This window comes from Oncorhynchus kisutch, linkage group LG30 (genome assembly GCF_002021735.2).
Source record: "Oncorhynchus kisutch isolate 150728-3 linkage group LG30, Okis_V2, whole genome shotgun sequence".
Taxonomy (NCBI): domain Eukaryota; kingdom Metazoa; phylum Chordata; class Actinopteri; order Salmoniformes; family Salmonidae; genus Oncorhynchus; species Oncorhynchus kisutch.
This window is the reverse complement of record NC_034203.2, coordinates 16,843,762-16,863,074: the sequence shown is the minus strand read 5'-3', so window position 1 is coordinate 16,863,074 and position 19,313 is coordinate 16,843,762. Positions and strand designations below refer to the sequence as shown.

The window sequence follows — 19,313 nt, the reverse complement described above, 5'->3', positions numbered from 1 at the left end:
AGAATACAGGAGCAGGGTAGGAATGAGCTTAACAAAAATGGCTATTCCTGCAGGTGATATCCAGGGATACAGAAGCATCAAAATATCAGCTGCAATTCAACTGTATTTTTGCTGTGAACCAAAACAGTGATAGCATTGACAGAACAGCATAAACAGATCTGGGAGTGTGGCTTTCAGTTAGTTCTTTTTGGCAACCCATCCCATGAGAGTGAGTGTCACGCCAGTTCATCTGTTCTGTTATATTTAATCAAATCTGACTAACCCAGTGCACTGCTTGCAATTAATTCTATCTGATTGTATTTGCGTGTTTAGGTCAAGATACAAATAAGGTCCCCATTTGGAACACTGACAAGTAAAGAGCATACATATATATAGTAGCAGTCAAAAGTTTGGACACACCCACTCATTCCAAGGTTTTTCTTTATTCTTTACTATTTTCTACATTGTAGAATAATAATGACGACATCAAAACTCTGACATAACACATATGGAATCATGTTGTAACCAAAGAAGTGTTAAACAAATCAAAATCTTTTTATATTTGAGATTCTTCAAAGTAGCCACCCTTTGCCTTGATGACAGCTTTGCACGCTCTTGGCATTCTCATATCCAGATTCATGATGTAGTCACCTGGAATGCAATTCAGTTAACAGGTGTGCCTTGTTAAAACTGAATTTGTTGAATTTCATTCCTTCTTAATGTGTTGAGCCAGTCAGTGTTGTGGCAAGGTAGGGGTGGTATACAGAAGATAGCCCTATTTGGTAAAAGACCAAGTCCATTTATTTGACAAGAACAGCTCAAATAAGCAAAGAGAAATGACAGTCCATCATTGCTTTAAGACATGAAGGTCAGTCAATGAGGAACATTTCAAGAACTTTGAAAGTTTCTTCAATTGCAGTCGCAAAAACCATCAAGCGCTATGATGAAACTGGCTCTCCTGTGGACCGCCACAGGAAAGGAAGACCCAGAGTTACCTTTGCTGTAGAGGATAAGTTCATTAGAGTTACCAGCCTCACACTGTCACCAAGATGGCATAGCAGTCAGACGTCTTTTGTCCTCGTCTTGTCGTGTCCCGTATATATACAGTGCCTTGCGAAAGTATTCGGCCCCCTTGAACTTTGCGACCTTTTGCCACATTTCAGGTTCAAACATAAAGATATAAAACTGTATTTTTTTTGTGAAGAATCAACAACAAGTGGGACACAATCATGAAGTGGAACGACATTTATTGGATATTTCAAACTTTTTTAAACAAATCAAAAACGTAAAAATTGGGCGTGTAAAATTATTCAGCCCCCTTAAGTTAATACTTTGTAGCGCCACCTTTTGCTGCGATTACAGCTGTAAGTCGGATGGAGAGCGTTTGTGAACAGCAGTTTTCAGTTCTTTCCACAGATTCTCGATTGGATTCAGGTCTGGACTTTGACTTGGCCATTCTAACACCTGGATATGTTTATTTTTCAACCATTCCATTGTAGATTTTGCTTTATGTTTTGGATCATTGTCTTGTTGGAAGACAAATCTCCGTCCCAGTCTCAGGTCTTTTGCAGACTCCATCAGGTTTTCTTCCAGAATGGTCCTGTATTTGGCTCCATCCATCTTCCCATCAATTTTAACCATCTTCCCTGTCCCTGCTGAAGAAAAGCAGGCCCAAACCATGATGCTGCCACCACCATGTTTGACAGTGGGGATGGTATGTTCAGGGTGATGAGCTGTGTTGCTTTTACGCCAAACATAACGTTTTGCATTGTTGCCAAAAAGTTCAATTTTGGTTTCATCTGACCAGAGCACCTTCTTCCACATGTTTGGTGTGTCTCCCAGGTGGCTTGTGGCAAACTTTAAACAACACTTTTTATGGATATCTTTAAGAAATGGCTTTCTTCTTGCCACTCTTCCATAAAGGCCAGATTTGTGCAATATACGACTGATTGTTGTCCTATGGACAGAGTCTCCCACCTCAGCTGTAGATCTCTGCAGTTCATCCAGAGTGATCATGGGCCTCTTGGCTGCATCTCTGATCAGTCTTCTCCTTGTATGAGCTGAAAGTTTAGAGGGACGGCCAGGTCTTGGTAGATTTGCAGTGGTCTGATACTCCTTCCATTTCAATATTATCGCTTGCACAGTGCTCCTTGGGATGTTTAAAGCTTGGGAAATCTTGTTGTATCCAAATCCGGCTTTAAACTTCTTCACAACAGTATCTCGGACCTGCCTGGTGTGTTCCTTGTTCTTCATGATGCTCTCTACGCTTTTGACGGACCTCTGAGACTATCACAGTGCAGGTGCATTTATACGGAGACTTGATTACACACAGGTGGATTGTATTTATCATCATTAGTCATTTAGGTCAACATTGGATCATTCAGAGATCCTCACTGAACTTCTGGAGAGTTTGCCTGACTGAAAGTAAAGGGGCTGAATAATTTTGCACGCCCAATTTTTCAGTTTTTGATTTGTTAAAAAAGTTTGAAATATCCAATAAATGTCGTTCCACTTCATGATTGTGTCCCACTTGTTGTTGATTCTTCACAAAAAATACAGTTTTATATCTTTATGTTTGAAGCCTGAAATGTGGCAAAAGGTCGCAAAGTTCAAGGGGGCCGAATACTTTCGCAAGGCACTGTATATATATTTACAACTTTCTTCGCATACCTTTTTATATATATTTTTTATTTTCCATGAACTCAACTTCAAAACACTCTCCTGCAACCCGCCTCACCAATTTATAAAAATAAAAGAAAGTATTATTTCCCTCATCTGTAATCCTCCATAGAAGCTAACCAGAAGCTACCCTGAAGCTAACCAGAAGCTAATCAGAAGCTAGCCAGAAGCTAGTTAGCTTCTTTACTGGCTAATCGTTAGTATTAAGCTAACCACGGTTTGTGTTCATCAGCTATCCTTTAGCTCGAAAATCTATCGCCAGTTTTGTACGGAGCGGCTCGGACCGGAACACACCGGACCTATTTTTCTCTCCATGTTCCCGGATTTGAATCGCAAGCTCTGGACATTTATACCTGGATCTCGCAGCTAGCTAGCTGCTATCCATGTGACTATCGGCTTACTTCGATCCCGGAGCAAACATCAATTATTCCGGAGCTAGCCAGCTGAAGAGTTCCAGGCTACAATCACCTATCCGGACCCGTTTTACTGCCCCACCGGGACATCACAACTGGACTACCGACGTTATCTGCCCGAGGGAGTTATCCAGCTGGCTCCTCCGTCGCGTCGTTACCTGAACGCCCATCTGGGGTCCGCTAATCGTTAGCTGTCTTATCGGCTGCTATCTGAATAGATCTGTCGGACAATTTTTTTCTTTTTCTTGGGCCTCTATAACTGTATCTATTTTTTTTGCGAATTGGATTGATCCCCTCTACCACACGGAACCCCACTAATCCTACCGACGGAAACGCACGAGGTGGCTAAAAACAGACCTCCATCCTATGCTAGCTTGCTACCGATGGCCCGGCTAGCTGTCTGAATCGCCGTGACCCCAACCAACCTCACTACCCTGCAGGGGCGGCAGGGTAGCCTAGTGGTTAGAGCGTTGGGCTAGTAACCGGAAGGTTGCAAATCTGTCGTTCTGCCCCTGAACAGGCAGTTGACCCACTGTTCCTAGGCCATCATTGAAAATAAGAATTTGTTCTGAACTGACTTGCCTGGTTAAATAAAGGTAAAATAAAAATTAATAAAAAACTACTCACTGAACCTTTTTGATCACTCGACTAAGCATGCCTCTCCTTAATGTCAATATGCCTTGTCCATTGCTGTTCTGGTTCGCGTTTATTGGCTTATTTCACTGTAGAGCCTCTAGTCATGCTCACTATACCTTATCCAACCAATTAGTTCTACCACCCACACATGCGATGACATCTCCTGGTGTCAATGATGTTTCTAGAGACAATATCTCTCTCATCATCACTCAATACCTAGGTTTACCTCCACTGTATTCACATCCATACCTTTGTCTGTACATTATACCTTGAAGCTATTTCATCGCCCCAGAAACCTCCTTTTACTCTCTGTTCCAGACGTTCTAGACGACCAATTCTCATTGCTTTTAGCCATACCCTTATCCTCCTCTTTTCCTCCGGTGATGTAGAGGTGAATCCAGGCCCTGCAGTGCCTAGCTCCACTCCTATTCCCCAGGTGCTCTTTTTTGATGACTTCTGTAACCGTTATAGCCTGGGTTTCATGCATGTTAACATTAGAAGCCTCCTCCCTAAGTTTGTTTTATTCACTGCTTTAGCACACTCTGCCAACCCGGATGTTCTATCTGTGTCTGAATCCTGGCTTAGGAAGACCACCAACAATTCTGAAATGTTTATCCCTATCTACAACATTTTCAGACAAGATAGAACTGCCAAAGGGGGCAGTGTTGCAATCTACTGCAAAGCAGAGTTCTGTCCAGGTCTGTACCCAAACAATTTGAACTTCTACTTTCAAAAATCCACCTCTCTTAAAACAAGTCTCTCACCGTTGCCGCCTGCTATAGACCACCCTCTGCCCCCAGCTGTGCTCTGGACACCATATGTGAACTGATTGCCCCCCATCTATCTTCAGAGCTCGTTTTGCTAGGCGACCTAAACTGGAACACGCTTAACACCCCAGCCATCCTACAATCTAAGCTTGATGCCCTCAATCTCACACAAATTATCAATGAACCTACTAGGTATCCCCCCAAAGTCGTAAACACGGGCACCCTCATAGATATCATCTGAACCAACTTGCCCTCTAAATACACCTCTGCTGTCTTCAACCAAGATCTCAGCGATCACTGCCTCATTGCCTGCATCCGTAATGGGTCAGCGGTCAAACGACCTCCACTCATCACTGTCAAACGCTCCCTGAAACACTTCAGCGAGCAGGCCTTTCTAATCGACCTGGCCGGGGTATCCTGGAAGAATATGGATCTCATCATGCCTGGTTATTTTTTTTCAATGTCTTCCTAACCATCTTAAATAAGCATGCCCCATTCAAGAAATTTAGAACCAGGAAATGATATAGCCCTTGGTTCTCCCCAGACCTGACTGCACTTAACCAACACAAAAACATCCTATGGCGTTCTGTATTAGCATCGAACAGCCCCCGTGATATGCAGCTTTTCAGAGAAGCTAGAAACCATTATACACAGGCAGTTAGAAAAGCCAAGGCTAGCTTTTTCAAGCAGAAATTTGCTTCCTGCAACACTAACTCCAAAAGGTTCTGGGACACTGTAAAGTCCATGGAGAATAAGAACACCTCCTCCCAGCTGCCCACTGCACTGAAGATAGGAAACACTGTCACCACTGATAAATCCACTATAATTGAGAATTTCAATAAGCATTTTTCTACGGCTGGCCATGCTTTCCACCTGGCTACCCCTACCCCGGTCAACAGCACTGCACCCCCCACAGCAACTCGCCCAAGCCTTCCCCATTTCTCCTTCTCCCAAATCCAGTCAGCTGATGCTCTGAAAGAGCTACAAAATCTGGACCCCTATAAATCAGCCGGGCTAGACAATCTGGACCCTTTCTTTCTAAAATTATCTGCCGAAATTGTTGCCACCCCTATTACTAGCCTGTTCAACCTCTCTTTCGTGTCGTCCCAAAGATTGGAAAACAGCTGCGGTCATCATTTACAAAATAGCCTCCAATACCCTACTCAACAAATTGGATGCAGTCTATCACAGTGCCATCCGTTTTGTCACCAAAGCCCCATATACTACCCACCATTGCGACCTGTACACTCTCGTTGGCTGGCCCTCGCTTCATACTCGTCGCCAAACCCACTGGCTCCATGTCATCTGCAAGACCCTGCTAGGTAAAGTCCCCCCTTATCTCAGCTCGCTGGTCACCATAGCATCACCCACCTGTAGCACGCGCTCCAGCAGGTATATCTCTTTGGTCACCCCCAAAACCAATTCTTTCTTTGGCCGCCTCTCCTTTCAGTTCTCTGCTGCCAATGACTGGAACGAACTCCAAAAATCTCTGAAACTGGAAACACTTATCTCCCTGACTAGCTTTAAGCACCAGCTGTCAGAGCAGCTCACAGATTACTGCACCTGTACATAGCCCACCTATAATTTAGCCCAAACAACTACCTCTTTCCCTACTGTATTTATTTTATTTTATTTATTTATTTATTTTGCTCCTTTGCATCCCATTATTTTTATTTCTACTTTGCACATTCTTCCACTGCAAATCTACCATTCCAGTGTTTTACTTGCTATATTGTATTTACTTTGCCACCATGGCCTTTTTTTCACCTTTACCTCCCTTATCTCACCTCATTTGCTCACATCGTGTATAGACTTGTTTCTACTGTATTACTGACTGTATGTTTGTTTAACTCCATGTGTAACTCTGTGTTGTTGTACAGTGGGGCAAAAAAGTATTTAGTCAGCCACCAATTGTGCAAGTTCTCCCACTTAAAAAAATGACAGAGGCCTGTAATTTTCATCATAGGTACACTTCAACTATGACAGACAAAAAAAATCCAGAAAATCACATTGTAGGATTTTTAATGAATTTATTTGCAAATTATGCCCCACTGTATGTGTCAAACTGCTTGGCTATATCTTGGCCAGGTCGCAATTGTGAATGAGAACTTGTTCTCAACTTGCCTACCTGGTTAAATAAAGGTTCAATTAAAAAAAGAGAAGAAAAGAAATGGCAGCCCAAATAAATGCTTCACAGAGTTCAAGTAACAGACACATCTCAACATCAACTGTTCAGAGGAGACTGTGTGAATCAGGCCTTCATGTGTTATTTCACAGTTTTGATGTCTTCACTATTATTCTACAAAGAAAATAGTCAAAATAAAGAAAAAGCCTTGAATGAGTAGGTGTGTCCAATATATATATATGTTCACTTTTTATAGATTTGTTACATTTTCACAAAAGTTGTGCTATAATAGTGGACCAATAGAGCGCCTGTAGCACAGGCAAAGATATTTTTCCAGCACCCCAATTGAAAATAACATTCATTAAAAGTACCCTGCACCAACAAACTTCTTCCCGTGGCTATACGTTTTGGTTTTTGCCCTAACACAACACAGCTGATTCAAATGATAAAAGCTTGATGATTAGTTGATTATTTGACCGGTTAAAGGATGAGAGAGGGAGGGGTCTGACTGGATGGGTCCTTAAAAAAGGAGAGCAGGAAGCAGTAGAACTCAACTCACAAACAGAGCGCTGACATGACCAGACTACAGGTGAGAGTTCAACATAGTCATCTAGTACTGTATCTGCTTTCATCCCAAATGGTAACCTATGTGGTACACTACTTTTTACCAGGACCCATCGGGCACATGTGACCCTGTTCAAATGTAGTGCAGGGGTCTCCAACAGGTCATAGTAGTTTGCCAAACAATTCAGATTTTTAAAAAAATATATTTTTTCACGTGTTCAACTGTCAAACAAATCTCAAGTATCAGACACTGCAAGTTACTAAATCAACACGACTTGACGTTATCCCACCTCTGGTTAGTTAACTATTGGCTTAAAACGTCACATTTAAAACCATATCTGCCAATTTCCAGCAATATTGCCTTGTCGCTCACTCCCTGTGTAGCCAGTTGATGCCTAGTGGGTTGCCAGATTCTTTCACAACTAAGTATTAACTGCAAGGTATACTTGTCAAAAGTATAGAAATGGTATCTTTTGTTATTTGCAAACCTTGCCATGAAATGAGCATCAATTGGCAATACAGAACCATCGCTAGTTACTTTTCTTCCAGACCTAAAAGAAATGGTATTCTGATGTGATTTAAGCACTGCCATGGACTCAGAACATTACATTTTGTTCTCCATTACCAATTGTAATTGAGTGGCAAACCAGGAAATTGAACTGAGAACATTTATGAAAATGGCTGTAATTTGGGGTTTAAAATCACAGCTTTTTTTATAGGGCCCCTTTAGTAGTTTATTACTCATTTTACTGTGTCTATTGCCAGACCGGTACACTGAAGAGTTGTAGGGCAGAGAAGAATGAGCCTATTTGAAAGAAGTCGCTTGCGACGTGTGTATTAATAAAAGGTAGCTCATGCCAGGCAAGTTGAGTCTCCTGCTCTAGAAAAATGTACTTTACCAGCCAATTTCATTTGCAAAAAGGTGACTTACTAGGTGTGCCATGCATCGGGGTTAGTTATCTAGGGTGCTGTTTCGGGGAGAACCCAAGAGCATAGACTTCTCCTTATTCCCGTGTGCCAGGCTAATCTACTCTGTGGTGGAAGAGATGATACCTGGTATTCCTTAGCCCTTCATTAGTTGAATGTGTTAAGTGGACTTGCTGGGGTACTCGAGGAGAGGTTGGGGAAACACTGATGGCTTATCTCGTGTGTCTCTCAGGAGACTATCACCATGGCGATGTTGACCCTTCTACTGCTTCTCAGCGCTGCCTTTACACTGGGCGACAGAATGACTGCGCGCATAGCAAGTAAGAGTCAGCCTCACACTTTACATCACGAGTGTCAAACGCATTCCACGGAGTCTCTTGCATCTGCAGTTGGCTTACCTTTCAATGAAGACCTAGACAACCAGGTGAGGGGAGTTCCTTACTAATTAGTGACCTAAATTGATCAATCGAGGGAGGAGCGAAAACCTGTAGACACTCTGTGCTCTGTGGAATGAGTTTGTGCTTTACATCATTGATTGTGTATGTTTTGTTGTAGTGTGGCATGACTGATCTCCAAATGTTATTTTTGATGCAAGGGTCAGTCTGGACTATCCTTTAAAGTCGGCTGCAATTTCGGAACCCTCCCTGTCTTCTCCTTTCAGATGATTTGGTGACATTTGCAGCAGACCAAAGAAACCCATGCCCCAGAGGCTGGTTCCAATTTAATTCACGCTGCTTCATGTTTGTCAAAACTGCAAGGACATGGCCCAATGCAGAGGTATAATGCTTACTTAGTTTTTTGAGTTAAAGGTGCTTTGGCCTTATTTTAACAGGCGCCTCATGTAAAATACTGAACGTCCCCTTAATATGCTGTAATTGCAATTTTCTATAGGCTTTTCAATATTGTGTGGAGTTGGGCCCTCTTGTATATTAGAACCCTCAAGGCATGGGTTAAGACTGAGATGAACTAATTCCTATATTTGAGATTCCAGAAGACAAATTCTCAGACTGGACAACTGACTAATGCTTCCATTATGACATGTCTTTGTCTCTGTGTACTGCTTGCTCTAGCGCCACTGTCAGTTACTTGGACAAAAACTGAAGCCTGTGTACAACACTGTAAAGTACCTTGGCGCAAACCTGGCATCTGTGCACAGCTATGAAGAGTCCCAATTTCTACAGGCGGTGGTGTTGATCACGACTGGCAGTTTCCCTCTTACCTGGATTGGCGGATTTGATGCTGTTCAAGCAAAGGTGGAAAAGGTACCCAAAGTGAAGATGCCTTAATACTTAAGACTAATAAAACCATCAGCTCGGAGTAGGTGTTAAGACACTGGTCAGACAACTCTGTGCCAGGAGTAATCAACTGGCCAGTTTCTCAGCTGGTAATGACCACAGTTTGAGGTACCGCAGAGGAAAGATTGACATTCGCAACTCGAGTTCTACGTGGAATTTGGATATTACCATTTTAATAACTGTAAATTGCTTTGGCACAGTAGGCATGAAGTTACTTGCCTACCTTTTAACCAGACACTATTCAAGTAAACATGGCCCAATGTCATCTCTTTAAACTGATATTAATGTGACTTTAAGTATTTAGGCATGTGACCTATGCCTCGTGAAGTCATTGTCAAAAGCAAAAGAAATACTGTTGGTTGTAGGTCTAGATTTGAGTTGAGCATCTCGAAATATCCAGAGCAATTGCCACAGATGATCCATTAGATGATCCATTAGATGATCCATTAGATGATCCATTAGATGATCCATTAGATGATCCATTAGATGATCCATTAGATGAACCAGATACTCCATTGGCCTCTAACGATGTGAAGAGTCTGCAATGTCGGGCAGATTCGAGGGACAGGCACAACTCGGAGAGAAATGTTTTTCTCAGTTTCTGGCATGTCATGTGTGCTACTTGTATCAGTACTCGTAACGACCTAAGCATTACAAAACGTATATATTTGCTCAAATAAGCCATTATGTTTTTCGTTAATTAAATTTGCCATCTTATTGACGGCCATACAAAAACGAGTTGCTTGGTGACCAGGAAAAACGCTACCCGCTTGAGAAGGCAGATTTTGGGCTTATAGTTATCCTTCTCGCTTCGCCTCTTCCTCTTTGCTATGGCGCAGAAACGACTTACTAGCTGTCTTTTTCTAATTTTGGGATTTCTAGAAATGTGTATCAACACTTGTGTATTTTTTTCACCCAACAGTTCCAGTGTCAGTCTGCACGTTTTGCTAGTGGTGGCTTTTACCGTTTTGTTGGAGGAAAGACCATGAGTGTTGTATTTTAGAAATTGTTCAGCAAGCACATGTAACATTTGATACTGAGATCTCACTACTTCCACACAGGACAGGCTATGGTTCTGGAGTGACGGCTCCAAATTTGATCACGAGAGCTGGGCTGAAGGGGAGCCGAATAACAACAATGGTGCCAGAGAGCCATGTATTCATTTCAACTTTGGAGGTACATTATCATTCATCAAATTAAACTTTTTTGAGTAAGTTTAACAAATAAATGTGAGCTACTTTTCTCTTTTCGAGTGTACATCGAGAGGTAATTTCTATTTCGTGTTTCCTCTTAAGCTGAAAACGGCTGGAACGATGTCTCATGTGGAAAGAGCTATCCCTCCGTGTGCTCCATAAGAACCTGTTTAATCCTTCAAACTGTCAATTGAAACAGAAAATGCTACTCTGGTGTCAGCATCCTAACTGCAAATGTTTCATGTTATAGTGAATTACTTTGAAGGTATTTGTTGCTGTAAAATACATTTGACTTGTTGTGTAACTATTGTAGCTTGTTGTCAATAAAACTGGTGTACGTATTTAATCTCATGAGTCGTTATTTAACATTGCTTCACTTTGTTTCTTGAAGATGCAGTCTGGGTGGGCATTTCAATTCTTTGATCCATTGTTTCTTGAAGAATAGGATTCTATGAGGACCCAAAAAGTTGTCTTACTCCACAAACATTAACGTAAACGAACAGTGTATATAGCTTTAAAATAAGTAGAAAATGATCATGCTGTTGTCAGAGCACCTTCTGTGAATTTTAAGTGTTACATTTCCCTACCCCATCTGTTCCCTATCAATTTTATTTGTCACATACACATGGTTAGCAGATGCTAATGCGAGTGTCGAGAAATGCTTGTGCTTCTAGTTCTGACCATGCAGTAATATCTAACAATTTCACATATGTACATAAAAAATATGGATGGCCGACCGGCATAGGCAAGATGCAGAAAATGGTTGAGTACAGTGTATATACCTGTTTGTAAACATTCTATAAAGTGGTTAGAGGTTGGCAGCAGCCACTCAATGTTAGTGATGGGGGTAACAGTGATGGCCTTGAGAGAGAAGCTGGTTTTCAGTCTCTGTCCCCGCTTTGATGCACCTGTACTGACCTCGCCTTCTGGATGATAGTGGGGTGAACAGGTTGGTCCTTGATCTTTTTGGCCTTCCTGTGACATGGGGTGGTGTAGGTGTCCTGGAGGGCAGGTAGGTTGCCCCTGGTGATGCGTTGTGCAGACCTCACTACCTTCTGGAGAGCCTTACGGTTGTGGTACCAGGCGGTGATACAGGATGCTCTCGATTGTGTGTCTGTAAAAGTGAGTTTCTGGTGACAAGCAGAGTTTCTTCAGCCTACCGAGGTTGAAGAGGCGCTGATGTGCCGCCTGTGTGGGTGGATCATTTCAGTTTGTCCGTAATGTGTCCGGAACTTTCCACTACTGTTCCGTCGATATGGATAGGGGTCTGCTCCCTCTGCTGTTTCCTGATGTCCACGATCATCTCCTTTGTGGTTATTTTCCTGACACCTCACTCCGAGGGCCCTCACCTCCTTCCTGTAGGCCGTCTCGTTGTTGGTAATCAAGCCTATCACTAGTGTTGTCTACAAACTTGAGTTGGAGGCGTGCATGTCCACGCAGTCATGGGTGAACAGGGCGTACAGGAGAGGGCTGAGAACGCTCCCGTGTGGGGCCTCAGTGTTGAGGATCAGCAGGGTGGAGAAGTTGTTTCCTACCCTCACCACCTGGGGGCAGCCCGTCAGGAAGTCCAGGACCCAGTTGCACAGGGTGGGGTCGAGGCCCAGGGTCTCGCGCTTAATGACAGGTTTGGAGGGTACTATGGCGTTAAATGCTGAGCTGTAGTCGATGAACAGCATTCTTACATAGGTATTCCTCTTGTCCAGATGGGTTAGGGCAGTGTGATTGCGTCTGTGAACCTATTGGAGTGGGTGTCGGGTAGGGTGGAGGTGATATGGTCGTTGTCTAGTCTCTCAAAGCACTTCATGATGACGCAAGTGAGTGCTACGGGGCGATAGACATTTAGCTCCGTTACCTTAGCTTTCTTGGGAACAGAAACAATGGTGGCCCTCTTGAAGCATGTGGGCACAGCAGACATGGAAAGGATTGCTTGAATATGTCCGTGAACACACTAGCCAGCTGGTCTGCGCATGCTCTGAGGACGCGGCTAGGGATGCCGTCTGGCCCGGTAATACGTTTAAGTGTTTTACTCACGTTGGCTGCGGTGAAGGAGAGCCCGCAGGTTTTGGGAGCGGGCCGTGTCGGTGGCAATGTATTGTCCTCAAAGCGAGCAAAGAAGTTGTTTGTCTGGGAGCAAGACATCGTGGTTCGTGACTGAGCCGGTTTTGTTTTTGTAGTCCGTGATTGACTGTAGCCCCTGCCACATACCTCTCGTGTCTGAGCCGTTGAATTGCGACTCTACTTTGTCTCTATACTGACGCTTAGCTTGTTTGATTGCCTTGCGGCGGGAATAGCTACACTGTTTGTATTCGGTCATGTTTCCGGTTTCCTTGCCCAGATTTAAAAGCAGTGATTTGCGCTTTCAGTTTTGCGCGAATGCTGCCATCAATCCACGGTTTCTGGTTGGAAGGGTTTAATAGACACTGTGGGTACAACATCACCTATGCACTTGCTAATAAACTCGCACACCGAATCAGCGTATTCATCAATGTTATTGTCCGACGCTATTCGGAACATATCCCAGTCCACGTGATCGAAGCAATCTTGAAGCGTGGAATCTGATTGGTCGGACCAGCTTTGAACAGACCTGAGCACGGGCGTTTCTGTCTATAGGCTGGCAGCAACAAAATGGAGTCGTGGTCAGATTTTCCAAAATGAGGGCAGGGGAGGGCTTTGTATGCGTCGCGGAAGTTAGAATAACAATGATCCAGGGTTTTGCCAGCCCGGGTCGCGCATTCGATATGCTGATAACATTTAGGGAGCCTTGTTTTCAGATTAGCCTTGTTAAAATCCCCAGCTACACTAAATGCAGCCTCAGGATATGTGGTTTCCAGTTTACATGGAGTCCAATGAAGTTCTTTCAGGGCCGTCGATGTGTCTGCTTGGGTGGGGTATCGAAGAGAATTCTCTTGGTAGATAATGCGGTTGGCATTTGATTGGTGAACAAAAGGACTTGAGTTCCTGTATGTTATGATCACACCACGTCTCGTTAATCATAAGGCATACACCCCCGCCCTTCTTCTTGCCAGAGAGATGTTTGTTTCTGTCGGCGCGATGCGTGAAGAAACCAGGTGGCTGTACCGACTCTTGCTCGGATTTCGTCTACCATGTTGTCAAGAGACTGGACATTGGCGAGTAGTATGCTCGGGAGCGGTGCGCGATTTGCCCGTCTACGGAGCCTGACCAGAAGACCGCTCCGTCTGCCCATTCTACGGCGCTGTTGTTTTAGGTCGCCGGCTGGGATCCGATTGTCCTGAGTGGTGGACCAAACAGAGGAGCCGTTTCGGGAAAGTCGTATTCCTGGTCGTAATGTTGGGGAGTTGACGTTGCTCTTATATCCAATAGTTCCCCCCGGCTGCATGTAATGAAACTTAAGATTTCCTGGGGTAACAATGTAAGAAATAACAAATACCAAGTAGTGGGGCAGCCCTTTGGTGGTTCGAATCCCAGAATGTAGCTTTGCATTTCCAAACTCTCGCTGGGTATAGACGTGTGAGTACAAGATGGAATTTATTAGAGCCAAATGTATTAGACTGGTTTCAACTGTTCTGCCTGCGGATCACCGTGCGTCTACATCTGTATTGCTTGCTGTTTGGGGTTCTAGGCTGGTTTTCTGTAGAAGCACTTTGTGTGAAATCTGACCTAAAAAGGGCTTTAGAAATGAATTGCATATGGAATCCCATGATGCTCAGCATGACGTGTTTACTCCCTCCATGCACAGCTAGCTAGTATAATTACATCACCGTGATCATGGTATTGAACTGAAGGCCGTCACTTTACCAAGTGGGTGGAGGCAATACCCATTAGGGTCAGTAAGGGAAAGAAGAGTACGTGTTTAAATCTAAATTCCCTTCTGTGAACCATTAAAGGTGCTTGGAACCAAAAATAGATTTTTGTTTTGTATGATAGACTGGCGAGGCCACCTCCAAGACGATGGTGGACATCAACACCCACGGTCATCTTGAGTGACCGAGGTCATGAATGCTGGAATGGTTATTTTTTTACAATTTCTTTTAGTTTTTTCCATGGTACATAATTAGACATATTTCAATATCGCTTTCCTACCCCCTCCTCCAGGTTTGGTGACTGGACCAACGAGACCCTCAAGACCGCCATGGGCAAGTCCCTTGATTGGTACCAGGAAGGATGTGAGAACAACCTGAAGGTGAGTCTCTCTTTGCACACAACAGCAGCATCCAGGCCTCCACCGAGTACAAACGGGAGCCGCAGCTGTTGACTGAGGTAAACAATGCAATTGTTATTGCACATACTGTAGTCTTTCAAATGTTTGTATAACGTACTTTCAGATCCCTGAAACCCCATCTGATGTGGTGGAAGTTTTTGAACCAGATCAGAACGCCTTTGAGGACCACCTTCCTATGAAATGTATATGATTGTATTTATTCCTGTTATCAATCAAGGTGAGACTTGACAAGGCGCAGGAGAAACAGAAGGAGAAAAGGATGAAAGGAAGGTGAGACCTGGGGAAAACCTCTCTGCTCTTTTGCTCCTAGCTGGGGTCACCATCTGTTAAAGTGAATATTTATATTCACTTTATACTATTTAGCGTTTTTACTATTTGCATACAAAACAACCTGAAACAACCTTTTAGTTTCCCTAATGCTGATCTTTTTTTCTGTCTTCCTAGGGTTACCTCGGTGGAAGCCAACAATTAGTCGACCACTGAAAGCCCTGACGCCCTACACTTCGGGGAAGCTCGATAGACAAACTACGTAAAGTTTTGGTTGAGAAAAGCAAGAAATTGTAGTTATGCTAAGCGTATAAAATATTTACCTCTTCAATTTACCTCTACAAATGACTTTAGGACCATCGACTGGCCGAGCCCCCCAGGAGGTATTCCATCCACCAGAACCAGTGAGTTCGGATCAGTTTGGTTTGCTGTGCTCTGAGTCGGAGTGGGACCAGTTAGGCTATACCTTCCAAAAGTGTTGAAGTACATATCTCCCATTTCTAACACTGCACCAATCCATGACATGTTCTCAGTGTAACCTGTGTTTGCTTGTTTATGTGTCTGTCTCCTAACCTGTTCCCTTTAACTCTGCTCCTGTTCTCAAGAGAGCAGCAGTGCCTGGACTTTGCAGTCCCCCTTCCGAGACTGGCTGCCTGTTGAGAACAAGGGACAGGCAGAACCTCCCTCCCACCCACACAGCAACCACCTCCTCTATATTCCACAAACCAGAATTCAGTATTTTATCTATGATTGCCATGTGAGTGTACAGAAAATCAGTGGAAAAAAATTCATGACACAACTGTACCAAAAACGATTCAAGTTTATGTATGAAAATATATTGACAGGTTGGGTTTCACAAGGTGTTCATTATTGGAAGCTGTAAGGTATCCTTTGATGGCATTTATTTGTTCCAGGTTATTCATTGTTGTATCCTTGGACCTACACCAGATGATTATATATTTATTCAACCACAAGGGTGTATTAAATGAGAGAGAGGTGGGGGGAATCATAATAGAGGACTACTGAAATGGTATTATTTCAGTGTAGATGAGGGCAGGTTTAATAAAAAGATGACAGCCAGACAAGTTAGTGACTGAATCAAAAGGATTTACATCTGAATGGAGTGGACATCAGCTTACTTTGTGATCTGTAAGGTAAGTAACTTTAATGTGTCAAGCAGAATACACGTTTTCTTTGCCATTTCCTGAAACGTAGCAACGTTTAAGACATGGATTTCATGTTGTAATGTTGACGAGGTACCCCAAAAAGTAGTTTGAATGAACGTTTCCATGTTACAAGCTAAACAAAGCTTGTTTAAACAGAGAAATTGTCGCAGAAATCAGCCTTGTTTGCAGAGCGACGAAGAAAATAACACAATTTAGGCTGTGATCTCCAAAATTCGAATCACTCCGTCGATATAGCAATGGACGCTAATAGTCGATCGAATCCCATTGTGACGCAGTGGGGGACAGTATTTGGCATGACAGGCCCCCATTGAATGTATTAGTCTCTCACTCATATAGCAAAATGTGTACAATTAGTGGAAATTAGCTTTACAACCGCAAAAATGTCTCTACACCTTATGTCAAAATGATGACACAATATGGCAGTCCCCGCACCACAATGTTCATTCCGTTGGGCATGCACAAATAGGTTGTTGATTGCGCTCACAGAAAAAAGTGTGTAACTTTCCCTTAATCAGATTCTAGTTTCCAAAGAATTCATTAGTGCAACGATTTCATTAATGTATCAGTTTTGATCAAAGAGTATTCCACGAGGCAAGCTGATTCAAATTGTTCAGCAGCCAAATACTGTCCCCCACGTTTCACAGTTCAGCACCAGGATGTGGATAGCACACATGACATCATTGCCATTACCTCACGCTTGGTTTGCAGGGGTCCTCCAATGTGCAAAGAAAACTACCCAAATTAATCTGGTACATATGTTTGTGTGAAGTAACAATTTGTTCATTCATTCTCAAAGGGTATATGGTAACAAGGCTTGTTGATGCTCATATACACATGCTCTGCTAAGACCCGCTCAAGCCAGTGTCAAAAAGCCTCAACTTTTTTCCAAAAGCAAATTCCATCATCTCATACATGCCAATCAGCCAACAGGCTTACATAGGCTTTTAGCAATTATTGTTGGGGTTCTTATAAGGGGGTAGACTCTGGCAGAGAGAGAGAAAGAGGCACTGTCGATACTACTGGTCGATGTTTGAAAAGAATACAGGAGCAGGGTAGGAATGAGCTTAACAAAAATGGCTATTCCTGCAGGTGATATCCAGGGATACAGAAGCATCAAAATAGCAGCTGCAATTCAACTGTATTTTTGCTGTAAACCAAAACAGTGATAGCATTGACAGAACAGCATAAACAGATCTGGGAGTGTGGCTTTCAGTTAGTTCTTTTTGGCAACCCATCCCATGAGAGTGAGTGTCACGCCAGTTCATCTGTTCTGTTATATTTAATCAAATCTGACTAACCCAGTGCACTGCTTGCAATTAATTCTATCTGATTGTATTTGCGTGTTTAGGTCAAGATACAAATAAGGTCCCCATTTGGAACACTGACAAGTAAAGAGCATACATATATATAGTAGCAGTCAAAAGTTTGGACACACCCACTCATTCCAAGGTTTTTCTTTATTCTTTACTATTTTCTACATTGTAGAATAATATGACGACATCAAAACTCTGACATAACACATATGGAATCATGTTGTAACCAAAGAAGTGTTAAACAAATCAAAATCTTTTATATTTGAGATTCTTCAAAGTAGCCACCCTTTGCCTTGATGACGCTTTGCACGCTCTTTGGCATTCTCTATCCAGATTCATGATGTAGTCACCTGAATGCAATTCAGTTAACAGTGTGCCTTGTTAAAACTGAATTTGTTGAATTTCATTCCTTCTTAATGTGTTGAGCCAGTCAGTTGTGTTGTGCAAGGTAGGGGTGGTATACAGAAGATAGCCCTATTTGGTAAAAGACCAAGTCCATTTATTTGACAAGAACAAGCTCAAATAAGCAAAGAGAAATGACAGTCCATCATTGCTTTAAGACATGAAGGTCAGTCAATGAGGACATTTCAAGAACTTTGAAAGTTTCTTCAATTGCAGTCGCAAAAACCATCAAGCGCTATGATGAAACTGGCTCTCCTGTGGGACCGCCACAGGAAAGGAAGACCCAGAGTTACCTTTGCTTTAGAGGATAAGTTCATTAGAGTTACCAGCCTCACTCTGTCACCAAGATGGCATAGCAGTCAGACGTCTTTTGTCCTCGTCTTGTCGTTGTCCCGTATATATACAGTGCCTTGGCGAAAGTATTCGGCCCCTTGAACTTTGCGACCTTTGCCACATTTCAGGCTTCAAACATAAAGATATAAAACTGTATTTTTTTGTGAAGAATCAACAACAAGTGGGACACAATCATGAAGTGGAACGACATTTATTGGATATTTCAAACTTTTTAAACAATCAAAAACGTAAAAAAATTGGGCGTGCAAAATTATGCAGCCCCCTTAAGTTAATACTTGTAGCGCTACCTTTGCTGCGATTACAGCTGTAAGTCGGATGGAGAGCGTTTGTGAACAGCAGTTTTTCAGTTCTTTCCACAGATTCTCGATTGGATTCAGGTCTGGACTTTGACTTGGCCATTCTAACACCTGGATATGTTTATTTTCACCATTCCATTGTAGATTTAGCTTTATGTTTTGGATCATATGTCTTGTTGGAAGACAAATCTCCATCCCAGTCTCAGGTCTTTTGCAGACTCCATCAGGTTTTCTTCCAGAATGGTCCTGTATTTGGCTCCATCCATCTTCCCATCAATTTTAACCATCTTCCCTGTCCCTGCTGAAGAAAAGCAGGCCCAAACCATGATGCTGCCACCACCATGTTTGACAGTGGGGATGGTGTGTTCAGGGTGATGAGCTGTGTTGCTTTTACGCCAAACATAACGTTTGCATTGTTGCCAAAAAGCTCAATTTTGGTTTCATCTGACCAGAGCACCTTCTTCCACATGTTTGGTGTGTCTCCCAGGTGGCTTGTGGCAAACTTTAAACAACACTTTTTATGGATATCTTTAAGAAATGGCTTTCTTCTTGCCACTCTTCCATAAAGGCCAGATTTGTGCAATATACGACTGATTGTTGTCCTATGGACAGAGTCTCCCACCTCAGCTGTAGATCTCTGCAGTTCATCCAGAGTGATCATGGGCCTCTTGGCTGCATCTCTGATCAGTCTTCTCCTGTATGAGCTGAAATTTTA

At 42.9% G+C, this 19,313-nt stretch overlaps 1 protein-coding gene across 1 annotated transcript; it reads left to right on the top strand.

The window, feature by feature from the left end:
- Positions 1–7,063: 7,063 nt before the first annotated feature.
- LOC116358631 (ladderlectin-like) lies at positions 7,064–10,924 on the top strand. The gene is made up of 6 exons (XM_031810559.1): positions 7,064–7,188; positions 8,323–8,410; positions 8,752–8,867; positions 9,161–9,352; positions 10,447–10,561; positions 10,681–10,924. Exons 1-6 carry the CDS (start codon positions 7,174–7,176, stop codon positions 10,770–10,772), a joined length of 618 nt encoding a protein of 205 aa, XP_031666419.1. The 5' UTR covers positions 7,064–7,173; the 3' UTR covers positions 10,773–10,924.
- Positions 10,925–19,313: the final 8,389 nt, after the last annotated feature.